At 52.7% G+C, this 14,311-nt stretch overlaps 2 protein-coding genes across 2 annotated transcripts; one reads left to right on the top strand and one right to left on the bottom strand.

Moving 5' to 3' along the window:
• Positions 1 to 1,687: 1,687 nt before the first annotated feature.
• Positions 1,688 to 3,154, top strand: SAPIO_CDS10838 (uncharacterized protein; the record flags this gene model as incomplete). The annotated part of the gene is made up of 4 exons (XM_016784375.1): positions 1,688 to 1,996; positions 2,158 to 2,613; positions 2,709 to 3,023; positions 3,092 to 3,154. The coding sequence occupies 4 exons, from the start codon at positions 1,688 to 1,690 to the stop codon at positions 3,152 to 3,154; spliced, it is 1,143 nt and encodes a 380-aa protein (XP_016638597.1).
• Positions 3,155 to 4,429: 1,275 nt separating this feature from the next.
• On the bottom strand, positions 4,430 to 9,768 carry SAPIO_CDS10837 (Uncharacterized protein; the record flags this gene model as incomplete). The annotated part of the gene is made up of 3 exons (XM_016784374.1): positions 4,430 to 4,473; positions 4,550 to 6,200; positions 6,271 to 9,768. The coding sequence occupies 3 exons, from the start codon at positions 9,766 to 9,768 to the stop codon at positions 4,430 to 4,432; spliced, it is 5,193 nt and encodes a 1,730-aa protein (XP_016638596.1).
• Between the last annotated feature and the right edge of the window lie 4,543 nt (positions 9,769 to 14,311).

Here is a 14,311-nt window from a genome sequence, read left to right as displayed (position 1 = left end):
TTCTTTTTGTTAAGGGAATTTCTTTTCTTCGAATGTACAAACTTCAATAGCCAGTACTGGTGGTTTCCCATGATTACGAGCGGTATATATTTGGAAAGCCCAGAGAAAGAAACAAAAAAAACTATTGAAACTTTATACTCAATCGTTCATGATCTGTGCATGATGGTGATTCTTGGAGGCTACAGCCGCCGTGTAAGTGGGAAACGCTTGGCAAGCGTAGCTCGTACCGCAGGGTATCAACGCATCAGAAACTTAGTATTTTCCTCTTTAGTGCGGGATAAGCGCGAAGGTGGGCTTTGCAGAGTGGACTTGATACAGCTGTTGCGGGCTTGTTCAGAGTCTAGACTCCAGAAAAGACCAGAAGAAAGGAACCATTCAAGCTGAGCTTAGAAGACCTCGGCAGGCGTCGAACTATTGATTTTCCAGCGCCCCGGCTCCGGTGGGCCACCCTAAGACGCTACACTATAGTGTACGACCTGAGTTCCAGTTTATCGAGGGAGTACGAGGGAAATCAAAGAGAGAGGTAGAAATGGCCATAGAATGGAGAGGCTTGGAGGATACGCCGCTTTTACGAAATGAGAATACAAACTGGCCGAGACTGCCCACAAAAACAACGTCTCGGCCGGTTTTCCTCGGGGCACTGTCCAAGATGTGTCTAAAGCCCTCACTCTCCGTCCGCCTCTCAATCCAGCCTTGCTAGATTTCTTCTAGCTGGCCTGGCTAGGGAGGCATCTCGAACATACTGCCCCTCTTAACAATCTTGATGAGATGAAGTTGAGCTTTCCCTTGCATACATTTTGCTTGGGCGACATATTGCTTTCGCTTCTACGGGATGCAAGGGTAATATGGAAGCAAGATTGGCGCATATATATCCGTTTGGCGAAAACCGGAGCATTGGCGTACTCAATTGGTAACGAATCAATAATATAAATAAACCTGGTTAAGATGTCTTTAGCAGTGCTGAAGATTTCGCAACCCATATGAAGCGATGCGTCGTCAATGGTTAATTGCGAACACATGTCTACATCTGTTACCATCTGCAATCCTGCCAGCTGACAGCTCTCGTTCGTTTGTTTCATTGCAGCACCAATCCCAGCCCAGAGCATCCAAGAGCCGGCGCGACCCCTGCAGCTTGTTTCAATACGTCAAATCAATTGTGACCGTCCTTGTTGCGGCTTTGGGGTTTTGGGGGCGTTTGCTTCGCGTTCCTGAATCCGACAGCTCCTAAATTTCAGCCAACAAACACAAATGATTGATTTAGTGTGAGGAACGCCAGCCTTGACGAGACTTTCTATCTTCCCCGAGTCCAGCTTGACGATATCGACGACTTCTTCTGCGCAGCGTGGTTTTTTCTTCTTTCTCTTCTCTGGTCTTCTTTTCACGCGTGATTCCTCTTTTAATTTTATTCAATTCCTACCGCATTCTGTCTAGCTGCAGTTCGTAAACTCCGGTGGATCTGGGGAGGAACAATTCAGGAGGAAAGCCATTGACGCCACGTACGGATTCTGTCCGCCTCTTCCCCCCCACCCCCATCTTTGGCCTCCCGAACGAACGAACGATTCCACTTGGCGATCCGCGAGTATCTCTGCCGTCCTCGAAGCCAACTCCATCCATTTGAGGCTCGCCGCCGATATTGCTCCGCCGCCCCTTTGCTGCCCGACATACATGCGGTGACGAACAAGCGACGATGGCCGAAACGCTACACAACGCCCCGATTGTCCTAGACAACGGCTCGGGAACCATAAGAGCGGGATTCGCCGGAGAAGACGTACCCAAATGCTGCTTTCCGTCATGGGTAGGTCGGCCGAAGCATACCAGGGTGCTAGCCGGTGCCTTGGAGGGGGAGCTCTTTATCGGCGAGAAGGCGGCGTCCGAGTACCGGGGGCTACTTAAAATTCGGTATCCCCTCGAGCACGGCATAGTTACGGACTGGGACGACATGGAGAAGATATGGGAGTATGTGTATACAGAAGGCCTGAAGAGTCTGAGCGAAGAGGTATGTGTAACGGTGGGGTTTTGGCGGGGGAAGTGTCTGCGCTTGCCAGCCAAATCCCTTTGTGCTCCAGGGACGAAAAAGAAGAAATTAAGAGAGGCTGTTGGAATTGGCGAAGGAAATATATACCTCTAACGCTTGTTTCTTTTCTTGCGCCTGTATAGCATCCTATCCTCCTCACCGAACCCCCCCTAAACCCCCGCAGCAACCGCGACACCGCCGCCCAGATCCTCTTCGAGACCTTCAACGTCCCCGCGCTCTACACCTCCATCCAGGCCGTTCTGTCACTATACGCGAGCGGGCGGACGACGGGCATCGTGCTCGATGCCGGCGACGGAGTGTCGCATTCCGTGCCCGTGTACGAGGGCTTCGCCATGCCGAGCAGCATACGGCGCATCGACGTCGCCGGACGAGACGTTACGGAATATCTGCAGACGCTCCTCCGGAAGAGCGGGTATGTCTTTCATACGAGCGCCGAGAAGGAGGTTGTTCGCCATATCAAGGAGACGGCGTGTTATATATCACGCGACCCGAAGCGCGAGGAGAAGGAGTGGGTAGGAGGGAAACATGACTCTGGGAAGATGTTTGAGTACACACTACCAGACGGCAATAAGCTCCAGGTAGGGAACCACCCATATCGTCTACACAGACACGAGTTTCGTAAATTACGGAGCTATGGGAAAACCACTAACCGCGCCCCTCCGTCACCAAACAGCTCGGCCCAGAACGCTTCAGAGCCCCCGAAATCCTCTTCGACCCCGAAATCATCGGCCTCGAATACCCCGGCGTGCACCAGATCGTCATCGACGCCATCGGCCGCACCGACATGGACCTGCGGAAATCCCTCTACAGCAACATCGTGCTCTCGGGCGGCAGCACCCTCACGCGCGGCTTCGGAGATCGCCTCCTCAGCGAGATGCAGAGGCTCGCCGTCAAGGACATGCGGATAAAGATCTTTGCGCCGCCCGAGAGGAAGTATTCGACTTGGATTGGGGGGAGTATTTTGGCGCAGCTGAGTACTTTTAGGAAGGTGAGTCTTAGGGCGGCCAGTGACTTTTGTGATGGGATTGAAAGGCTAACGGGGCTTCTTTTTTTAAGATGTGGGTGAGCATTGACGACTGGCACGAGAACCCGGATATCATCCACACGAGATTCACTTGAACCCGAACCTAAGAAACAACGGCATCTGTTTAATGAAGATGAAGGGGGGGGGGATGGCTTGGGCCGTGAATGTTTAAAGCGAGAGCCAAGCGAGTCAGTTTGACTCATTCCCTCCGTCCAAAGATGGTCTGGGGATGAAAGCGACGGCGACACTTGCTTAACGGCAAAGAGATATACGACGGTGTTCCTTCTTGTTTTTACGTTTTGTTTATCGGTCAAGGGAACGGGCCGCGGCGAGGGGCGAACTCAGGGAGAGCTTGTTACTGCTTTTCTTGTTCAGGAGCCGGTGCCATGGGTAGTAGAAAGAACAAAACTTGATACCAGTGTCTGATGTATAGCATTCAACGTTGTGTCTATGAGAACGATCTTGCCTTACCCTTCAGTCCATCTCTACATTCTTACGTTATACTTCACGATTTCTGTAATGACAATGGGGGTCATGAGAGACGATGGCCGTGAGGAAACTGCATTTGCATTCAAGTTCGTACATTGTATCCCTAGTACACTTTTATCTTCACATTCAAAATCTGTCTTCCATCTCGACCTCGAAAAACCTCAAAAAGAACAGAAACGCAAATGATTAGAAACAGTTAGAAAAGATTCCCTAATGACTCCATCTCAGTAAAAGGGGCGGTGATTTTTCTTGCTGTGCAACGAGTACATGCAATGACGGGCGCGCAAAACATTGAGCAAAGAAAATATGAAAAGAAATAATGAAAAATGAAAAGAAACGAGAAACCGGCCGAAAAAAGCTAAAAAAACTGTTCAAGATGCTGTGCTCATAACGGGTCGTGACAACATGAGGTAGCATATAAAAAAACCATTCCTTTTTGTTTCCGCCATCTTTCGAAAAGCATTGAAAAGAAACTTCCTAGAAAAACCCTCACCTCGTATTGCGTTCCTCTCCCGTGCCTAACCTGCCTGCCTTGTTGTTGCTATGAGAAAACGTTCCACCCATATCTCCTCCATCAAAGTTTGGGTTTCCGGGGGGAGGGATCCCTTCGTGTAGGACATTTTAGACTTTGAGCCTGTCTCGCTGGCAGAAAGAACAGTCGCTGTTTTTGTTTGTTTTTTTCCTTCTTTTTTTTCTTGGCCGGTTCCATCAGCATGCGCCGTAATTACAAGGTTGCTTTGGAGCGATCCCACCAGACTCGCCTGGAGTCTGGTTCTATCAATAAAATGTGACGGCAACATCTTACACTGCCGCTCTCAGCTCGAACTTCAGACACTTGGAGACCATCGAACATGTCTAGGAGTAGCGGATGCACGCTTTTTCTAGAAGGTGTCGGTGTCCTGGCTGGCGATGGTTCCAAAAGTATCTGGTAAAAAGAGAACGCACGTTAGTTTCAAGTTCGATGGGGGTGTCAGCAGACGACGCTCTTGCAAATAACTTACCTCGCTTTCGACGCCTTTCTTCCCTAGCAGCTTCCTCCTCCGGGCTCTTCGGGGTCATAGCCCTGGGCCCACTGGGACGGCGAGTCGGAACACCAAGGGCTCCGCTGAGGTTTCGGTTCTCCAGCTTGGGGCTGCCAGTGTAGTTGGTATGAGTAGCGGTGGCGGTGCCATATCCGCTCTCCACGCTATGGTATGGCAAGGGGCTAGTCTTCTGAAGCTTAGAGAAGCGGGCACCTCGGACTGGAGTACCCGAGCCGCTATCAAGAGGCTCCTTCGGCGGACGCGGGGGTCCGACGTTGGCATCGGTCGGGGAGTCTGGCCAGTATTCTCCTCCGACGGGGGCCGAGGCATCACTGTAGCGATGCACATGCTGGGCAGGCGACCTATGCAGACTCGATGTGGAGCCACGCCAGTCATGAGACCGGGGAGTCATCGTCGAGTCGTAAATGTACGCCTGAGACTCGAGAGCTGCCTTGAACCGCTCAGTTTGTCCGGGCCTCGGCTGCGGATGCTGCAGGTTGAGGGAGTTCCTATGAGCCTTGTACTTGGGGTCTTCGGGCGTCATGTAGGTTCTCGGGGGATCCCCGCTGGGACCTTCAATAGGGTGATGGGGCGGCGCGAGGTTCACGTCGGAAAAGCCCGTGTGGAGGTGGTCATCGCCGTACGGGTCGGTGAGGGGGTAATCATCGGCATATGCACCCAAGTCAGACCCTGAGCGTGAGTGAGCGGTTTGGACATACTCAGCATCCTTGTCCTTGCGCAATGTCCCGCTGCCTCGGAAGGCTTTGCTGACCGTGGACGCCGTCGTCTCTGACCACCGCGAAATCTTGGGAATCCAACTCGAGGAGCTGCCTGATTTGTGCTTCTTAGCCTTGTCGGTACGTGGGGTGTTCTCGTTGCTGACGGAACCAGAGTGCGCGGGATGCGCTGGTTGTGGTGGTGTGTCTAGAGGAACTGAGCTTCCTCGTTGGTTCTGCTGACCAGGTGTCAAGAGATGGCTGTCTGTGAATTGGGGGCCGGTTAAAAGCTCATCTTCTTCTTCGCGATGATAGCCACCCTCTTCAACGGCCTCGGGGACTGTGCTAACGCGATTCTCCGAAAGGCGTCGCTGGGGACCACCTCGGGGAGCAGCTAGGTGACCTGACTGGCTGGCTTGGCTAGCCATCGATGCTGCATCGCGCCCTTCCGGCTCGTATCCTTGATCTTGCTCGTACTGGATGTCGGGTTGCAAATTGTCGAATGAAGGACGAGCGGTGCTTCGAGCTTGCTGGGCAGTCTGGGCCTTGAGGTCATCCACATCCTTAAGGAGCGTGAGGAGCATATCTTCGATTCTAGTGAGATCATTGGCTCCTGATGTCCGGAGGCCCTTAAGGGCACGGCGAATAATATTTCCTTTCTTAGTTGCCAGATCCTCACCAGCTTGCGATCCACCCACGGACCTGCCAGCACTGCCGGGATACGGCCGAGGCCCTCCAATAGTCTTGACGATTGTCTTTTCCGTCTGATCGAGCTCATCGACAATAATATTCTCGGTCTGCTTGATGCGGTCTTCTACGTTTTGGAAGGACATGCGCATTTCTCTCGCAAGGAACATGACGGTAGCGGCGATTTCGGTATCTCGGGCCGTCCTCTGGGCGTCGCGAGCAACCAGCTACAAAGTTATAAAAAGTTAGCCGCTACTGCACAATGGAAATGGGAGAGGGGTAAAATTATACGCATACCTCTTGCATCAACGCGATGATATCCTTGGACTCGATTCTATCTATGCCCCCACCAGTGGCCGCGTCGTAAAAGGGTGTCGTCATGCCATGGGACATGCCACTGAAGTGCCGGGTTGGGAGCGAGGACTTGGGTGCATCGTAGAACGGATCTTCAGCATCACCGTGTTCCGCAGGCTTGGGGACATCAAGGACGCCTTTATTGGCCTGGAAATCGGGTGTCCGATTGGGGCCTTGAGACTTGTAGCCCTCATCCTCGATCTGACCGCCACCGGGGCTTCCTGTGTGAAAGCCGAGATCGTAGTTACCGCTTCGGAACAGGTTCTCTCCCAGGTGAGGGTTTGCCACAGGGCTAATGCCCTCGAATGGATTAGTTCCGAGTGTATCTCGCTTCCTCTCATCCGAGGTTCGCGGTGGCTCCTCAACATGTTCGTTACTGGGCTGGCCGCTTTGGTTCGCAGTGGGGGCTATTTCCGTGATACCGAGCCCATCGTGTTGGCGGCGAGTCTCGGCCTTACGAGAGTTGTCGATCATTGCCTTGGGAGTCGACCGGCCGCTCCAAGTGGTATCGTGTATGCCGTCAAGCCGCTCCTGCACAACAGAGGCATTGGTTTGGGTATCGCTGTCATCGACGTAGCCTATTTCCGGCATTGGATTATCGAGGTCCGGAAGGCCACTAGCCCCCATCTTCGGTTCATCCTCATAGTCCAGACGGTCAACACTATGCGTCGGGGTAGTGGCGGGCTCGTGTCCGGCCAACGTCCGTTCCTTGAATGACTTGTTCCTTTGGACTCCAGCGGGAACGAATCCATCTCCGGCGGAATCCTCCGCAAGGCCCTGCTTTCCTTGGTTGGCCTTGAGAGCCTTGATTGCCTTGAGGGCGGCGCCTGCAGTGATGGCGGCTTCGGATTCGGTCGGGGATTGCCTATTCTGGGTCTGGGCCTGGGCCTGGGTCTGGAGAACCTTTCGGCCGTGCTTATCAATGTCGTACTCTTCCGAGAACTCGTGAGACCGGTTTGTGTACCCGTGAGATACAGGTGTCAGGGCGCGGTCGTCTTCTGTATAATGACGGCTGTCTACCGAGCGCTTGGTGGGACTTGCGCTGTAGGTATCGACGTACGAGCGAGGCCTGTCATCGTAAGAAAGAGTAGAGTCTCGTTGGCCATAATCTTGCGATAGGACGGACTGGTCGATCATCGAGCCATCAACGAGAGATGCCACATGGGATTCTAAGCCAACCGGGACTTGGACAATGTTGGGGTTAGCTCCCAAGCCGCGCACCGCTTGTCTCGACGAGGGATCGAGATCACTTCCGTCAGTAGACATTGTGCGTCTGTAATCGGCAACGGAACTACGCCCGTCGCTTCTCTGGTCGAGATCCCGACCAATCGCAGGGCTATGAGCGGGGGAATGCCCGATCGATGGCTCATGATAAGACGATTTCTCCGGAGAGTCTGAGTGCGTCGCACTCGCTGCGTAGCCTCGGGAGTCTCGCTGGGGCCCTTCACTGCCACCTTCCGTGTATCCGGAGACACTGTAGATAGGACTAAGTCCGCGCCGTTCTGGTTGATACGGCTCGTATCTGAGCGGGTGCGGAACGTCCTGCGTGTTATAGTAATCATAGGCCGACGTGACATAATGAGCATCGGGAGGTATGTCATCCTCAATGACCTCTGGCATGGGTGGCTCATCTAGCGGCAAGTGTCGCGATGATGGAGATTCGCGAGCATAAGTGTCTTCAGACTCCAGCCGACTGTTGCGCAGCGCAGTCAGGTCTCCATGCGAAATGTTGGCATGCTGCGTGCTGAGACCCTGCTGGAGAGCATTGGGCGTTTTGGTGGGGGCGGCGGGAGTGGACTGGGCGGAAGCAACCCCACGGGCGACGTCACGAACAGGGGCAATCTCCTCGGAGGCAGAATGGGGTCTGTCAGTATCGGCAGAGAGTATCGAGGTTCTGGTAACGTCTGATGGGTTAATTTCGCTCATGAGAGGCATAGGTGGGGCGGGTGCAAGTTGGTCGTCGTCGTCAAATTCGTCAGTATACGTGTCGCTCGCTCTGCTCCGGCTCCTGGCGGACTCGGCGCGTCTCCGGCGCCGTTGTTTCTTGTCATCGGCGGATGTGGGCGAGTATGACAACGCAGAGCCAGCCAATCCACCAACGGCGCCCGCAGCCGCAGCAGCCTTCAGCATATCGGTACTCTTCCTTCTAGGAGTGTGGGGCTCTGCCTCGAGAATCGAGGACCCATCTAAGGACTCTCGATCATAGATTTGGGAGGATGCGTCAGCGAAATCGTGGCGAGCTTCTCTGTCTCTGCGGTCCTTATGCCGAGAATCCCGCGATCTGTCGGAAAGTCTTCTGCGGTCGCCAGTCAAGTCTTCTTTGGAGATGGAGGTCCCCGCGGATACTACGGAGCCACGTCTTGCCTCACGCATGCTCTGCTCCCGCCGTAAGGAGTCAAGTTGAGGAAGGATAAGGCGGCAAATAGCATCTTCGACGGCTTGGAGCAGCTTAGGGTTGTTTATAGATTTAGATGAGGACTCGGAGCGCATCGAATGCTGATCCATGGACCGATGGCTTGGGGAGAAATTGGACGAGACAACGCTCGAGTCGGCGCCCGAAACAACGGACTCATGGGTTCGGCTCGATCGGCGCCGCGGAGACTTGCCGCTATCGCCATGCTTGTCGCTTACGCTACTCGTCCGGCTCTTGCTGGACTTGTGCTTCCGTTCCGACCTATCTTTCGACGACTTTTCGGAAATCCTGACCTTCTCACGGCTAACGGTTCGTGTCTTGGTGCTTTTGAGTTTCTCGGCCGATGTGGGGGTAGCCATCCACCTTCCTTCGGGGGACCTCGTGGGGCCGGAGCCGTCGAGGAAGCTATCAGAAGGGATGGCAGATATCTCGGATTGGTTGGTGCTAGGCATTAGGGATGCCATGGTCTCGTTTGTCGGTATTAGAGGGCTTGCGGGCCGACGTCTCCGAGAGTTGCGGCCTAAATCGATACCTATTTCGATGGGCTGATTCCTCGAGACGTTGGACTCCTCGGTGGCGGAAGCGTAAGAGCCGATGCTCTGGTCGTCAGCGAGGTCTTTCAGCTCAGAGGGGCGCGAAGGGGAGGTTAGCGGAGAGAGTGGGCGTCGGCGAGAATAGGTGGGGGTATAGGCGTCGTCGGTCTCGGTGATCTGGATCCGGCCGCCGGCGCTCCCGCTTTTTCCTCTCGAGGAGGGTGTTGTGACGCGGACGCGAACACTGGGCCTGCGATCGGACTCAGATCCCGAGGCGCCAGGCTTTTGGTTTTCGATATATTCAATTAGGAGTGTTTTCTGGTTATGGGATCTACCGCGGGTCTTGATGGTGACTGGTGTGCCGTCCTCGGGAAGGGAATAGGTGGATTTGTTGTCGGCAGGCTTCGACACATCAGTTGCCAGCTCGGTAGGTGTCGTTGACTCTGTCTCGGTGGGTGCAGGAAGTGGTGGGACCTTCTTGAAGTCAATTCCCATTTCGACTTTGATGGAGGCTGGGTGGAAGGTGTCGGATGGCGAGCAGCGCCGGTGTGAAAGCGACCGCGCTCCAGACAGCTGGGTGCTCTATGAGCGGTCAGCTTGTCTGTGGAGTCTGGGTTGGCGTCTCCCTCTCACACTCTCACAACTCTCGTTTCTCTCTTTCTGTGTCCTTCTAACTCAAGTCCAGCCTGGAGTCAATCCTTCCCCTTTCGCGAAATGATGAAGAGAGGGGGAAAGATGAGGATGGAGGAAGAACCCGGGACAGGAAGCGTCAGGGGTGATAAGGTTAGTTGGGTAAATAGACAGGGGCCCACAGGTTGCTCTGGTGCGAAATGTCACGGCATCTCAAAGAAGAGCGAGCGCTGGTACATGCAGGCCAAAGTCGAGGTACAACGAATAACGGAGTAAATCGCCAAGTGTCGGTGGGGAAACAGTCTACTAGAGGCCAAAATGTAAGCACAAGATGCCCTGTTACCCTGTGGCAACAGCATGCAGAGTGTCAGAGACTTCCTGCAGGAAAGAGCGCAGATACAAGGAGAGAGAGAAGGGAAGGGGGAAAAAATCAATTGGGGGGCGGATACTGCCACTTGGACCAGGCTGTGAGGTGGGCGAAAAAAGGAAAAGCGAGAGGCTTGGGTATTGGCGCCAGAGGCGTTCCCTCAGCTGGGCATTGTGGAACTCTGCAGTGAATAGGGTCAATAGTGATGTGGTTTGCTTACCGACTGGGGCTTGGGACTGGGCTAGGACTGGACTGGGACTGCAGTCGAAGCTGCAGAAGCACAGGGTGCAGGTGCAGAGTGCTACAGTACAGCAGAAGTACAGCACTGCAGTCTGGCAGTATGGCAGGATCGCAGCAGAGTTGACGAGTACGAGGTACTAGAGAAAACCAGACCAGGATATATCTGACGATCCAAGGATCAGAGCGAGAGACGACTGGGCGAAACTGGCGTGGGTGCGTGAAGAGTACGTTGCGTGAGGAGTTTACCTCAATAGCAAACCAAAACAGAGCTGCAGGGTTGTCGCAGGATGATGTTGGAGGGGACAGGACTACTTCGTATGTTGTGTTCCCATTAGGTACAAAGGGCTGGTGGCTAATACTGACCGGCGAGGTCGGGCAAGATCAATAAAGCGGGAAGAAAAAGGAAGAAAAAAAGAAAAAAAGATGATGTTGGAGTCTTAGGTGTTGGAGTGAGATGGCGACGCTTGGTGGGGGAAAAGGAAAGGTGGATGACGGCTCAAGTTGAGACAAGAATAAATCGATATTCTTCCCATCCTATTATGATGTGGAAGGAAGCACGTTTAATTGCACCACAGCTCTGGTCAAGGCTGAGTGAGGCCAGCAAGGAAGGAGCAACTTTGGCTGCGCCCAGCTACAGGTTTCGTGGTTTTGTCACAAGTCACACGAGGGAAATCCGTCAAGCTTCAAAGCGTTCCGTCACAGTCACCCCCAACGGCCAAAACTTGCAAGGGAGGGTGAGGAGGGACTAGACGAGACGGGAGAGAGAGAGGGCAGGTGCGAGAGCACAGTTTGGTTTGTTATGGTTCCCCAAACAAAGCGAAGCCGAGGGGAGCGGCTGGGAATTGCTGGGGTGGTTACCACAGATGGAGCTTGATGAGTTGGCCCTGTGGGTAGCTCGGCCAATGGCGCTGCAGAAGCCAGGATCTGCCCGACGGATGGAGCGATGGAGCGATGGAGCTCTGTGGGTTGCCTGTTTGTTTCCTCCGAGGCGCAAGGCCCAGACCACATCAAGATTTGTGTTCCCATTTTGATCGGCTGGCCCAGCTTGAACCGGGAACGAACCCCGAAAAAGGCCATCTTGCCACCATCATGGACCAAGGAGCACGTTTACAAGTTTTACTACAACGAAAGTACATCAATACCTCGCCTCCACTTATCCCCAGTGAATTCCGTCCCGCGCAACGTATTTCGGCCAAGTAATACTTTATCCGTTTCCCACTTGTCAGCGAAGTAGTTTTACGAAGCCGACAATGGTAGTTTAGGAAATACTTCGTGCTTGAATTTCTTAATCGTCTTTCTTTTCTTGGTTGGACCTGTATCATAATGTTATCATATTATGATCCAACCTTGTCTTCTATTATTCCCCGACCAGGTGCCCCAAGGGAGGAGTGCGTCAGTCCAACCCGGAATAGCGCTGCCTCCGTTCCATCCCTCCCTCCTTCCCAGACCTGCCATCAACCCAATGTCTTACGGCGAATAATTTTTACCCTATTTAGCACACTAATTTTTTTTGGAGGATCCTTCAACCTCCAAGTCAATTTCCTTGCGACAGAATACGAATCGTCATGGCCAGATGGGCTTCCGGTGACGGCTACTAGCATTGATCTGGACGGAGCATTAAATGCTGTCAGACCCTTGAGCCATCAATCTCGTTCCTGGAGCTGTTGACCAGGCAGCGCCCAAATTAGTACTAGTTTCCAGCGCTAGAGCTAGAATCCTGACGTAAATCCGCTCATGTTGTATTCTCATCACCAGCCTAAGCGGGAAGGTCCTGCTCAATGGGCAATTAGCGGGCAATTCAATGTTCACAGTACGAAGTGACATTGAATCGTGTCAACTTGATGACTGAAATTGGCCTTCAATTGTTCTGGAAAACCACATCGGAACCACACCACCAAGCAAAGAACAACAAGACTGAATGGAGTGGAAGGGGCGCCGCCACTCGAGGTTCCCACTCTATCGTCGAATGCAGAAAAGACCAATTACTCGATGAGATTAGGCTATTGGGCGTCAAGGAAGCATGTTCAATTGTTGGACTTTTGGACAGCAATCCACTGGCTCAAAGAGCAATGGCAGGCCGCATCTGACTCTAACTCACAGCAGCTTTCATTGGGGCCCAGGATTTATATTGATGCCTCCTCGTTTCAAAGCAGGCCCAGGGATCTCCACAACTCCATTCACAGTTTTAGCTTCACCTATTCGCCAGTCTCCATCTGCTCCCAGGTTTCGAGCTCCATCTATCCATATATGTAGCTCCAGTGCCTGACCTCATAGTGAGACCTGATTCGCTCCCCTCTCTCCAGAATCGGTACTGGTCGAATCTTGACGGGGCGTATAAAATATCGACCCGACGACACCCTACCGCGCAAAACAAGGACGGTGAACCAATGAATTTGGAAAGGGAGTAGTGGGGGTATAAGCAGTCAAACGACTCTCTCCCCAGACTCAGTCGATAGAGAAGCGGTCACGCTACAGTAGTTACAAGCCGTTATTATCCTGCGAGCATCTCTCGTCCTTCGAGGTTGTCCAAATCACCATTGAGCTCGTTCTATGCCAGGTGTTAGGAAGAATGGAAGATGCTCCATTCTCGTTGGCCATGCTTCAAGAAACAGTCAAGGAAAGAACTTTTACTTGCATGACAACCCTGACCAGGCTGTTTACGAGTTGTTGGACTGGCTTTTAGTAGTAGTCTTAGAAGTTCCACGAGTGAATCCAAGAATATCGGCTCAGAACAAGTGTTTAACTGCCCTAGGTCTTTCCACTTGCCTCGGTCCAGCATCGACAGAAAGTCTCGGGAATCAGTTACCCACATCTAACGGCCGTAGATCCCAAGAGCTGCAAACAGCCAACAAACGGAATGGATTTGACTCGATGGGCAAGGGAAATAAACCGTACGGACATTCCGAAATGGCCCAGAGAGGGGCTTGTCGATATCTTCAGCTTGTTATTTGAGATACACCTTACCTCTCCGGAAACTTGAGGACCTCTGCCTAGGCCGAGAACTCCACGAGGACTTTCCGGCCATAGTTCAGCATTACAAAGGCGATTCAAGGCACGTTGTTAGAAGATGATATCATAAAGTCTTCAGAACTTCGGGGATTCAGCATAGCTACGCCCATGGAGATGTCGCAGAAGATGCCCCTTGGTAAGGGTCGACTGCTGAACTTCAGGTCATCAACTAAGATTGAAGTTCTCAAAATCAGGATCAGGGCGTTTATAAAAGCCCAGTTCCTCCTAGAAGTCGACATCTGGACAATGAAAAGCTGAATATGGGGATCGATTGGGGAGTAAATGAAACGAAGTGCATCTTTTACTTGAGCCTATCTGTCATTGTAGCTGACCCTGATGTTGACTGGCCGTTCGTAACCAAAAGAGGATGGGTTTGAACGGCGAACGGATTAACACGTTGCCAACCGAAGCTACCAACCAGCCCATACCATAACTTGCCTCACAGTTAGCATTTATCGAACCATATTTGATACATGTGGACAGCGTAAGTCAAGCTTCTAATCAAGCGGAAATGTGCAGAAGTCCTAAAGCCATCCACTCTCAGGGAATGTCAAAAGGGCGGGGATATGTAGTTTGTTTCGTAGCGAACGGTATGTTCGGCAGTATCCCGCACAGAATTCGCAGTAAGAAAACCGATGACGAAAAGGAATCGTACTATGGCAATTGAAACGTAGGCGCATAGGAGCGAGATGCTCAAAAAGAAGGGGAATCAAGAGCTTGGGAGCAGAAGAAGACTGGGAGAAATTCGATTCAAGACAGTAAGGTCGCCTAGAAGCAATAGAAAAGCTCGTC

Source organism: Scedosporium apiospermum (assembly GCF_000732125.1).
Source record: "Scedosporium apiospermum strain IHEM 14462 chromosome Unknown SEQ_SAPIO_0176, whole genome shotgun sequence".
NCBI classification, from domain to species: Eukaryota; Fungi; Ascomycota; class Sordariomycetes; order Microascales; family Microascaceae; genus Scedosporium; species Scedosporium apiospermum.
The sequence above is the reverse complement of the archived record's forward strand: the minus strand, read 5'-3'. Positions and strand labels throughout refer to the sequence as shown.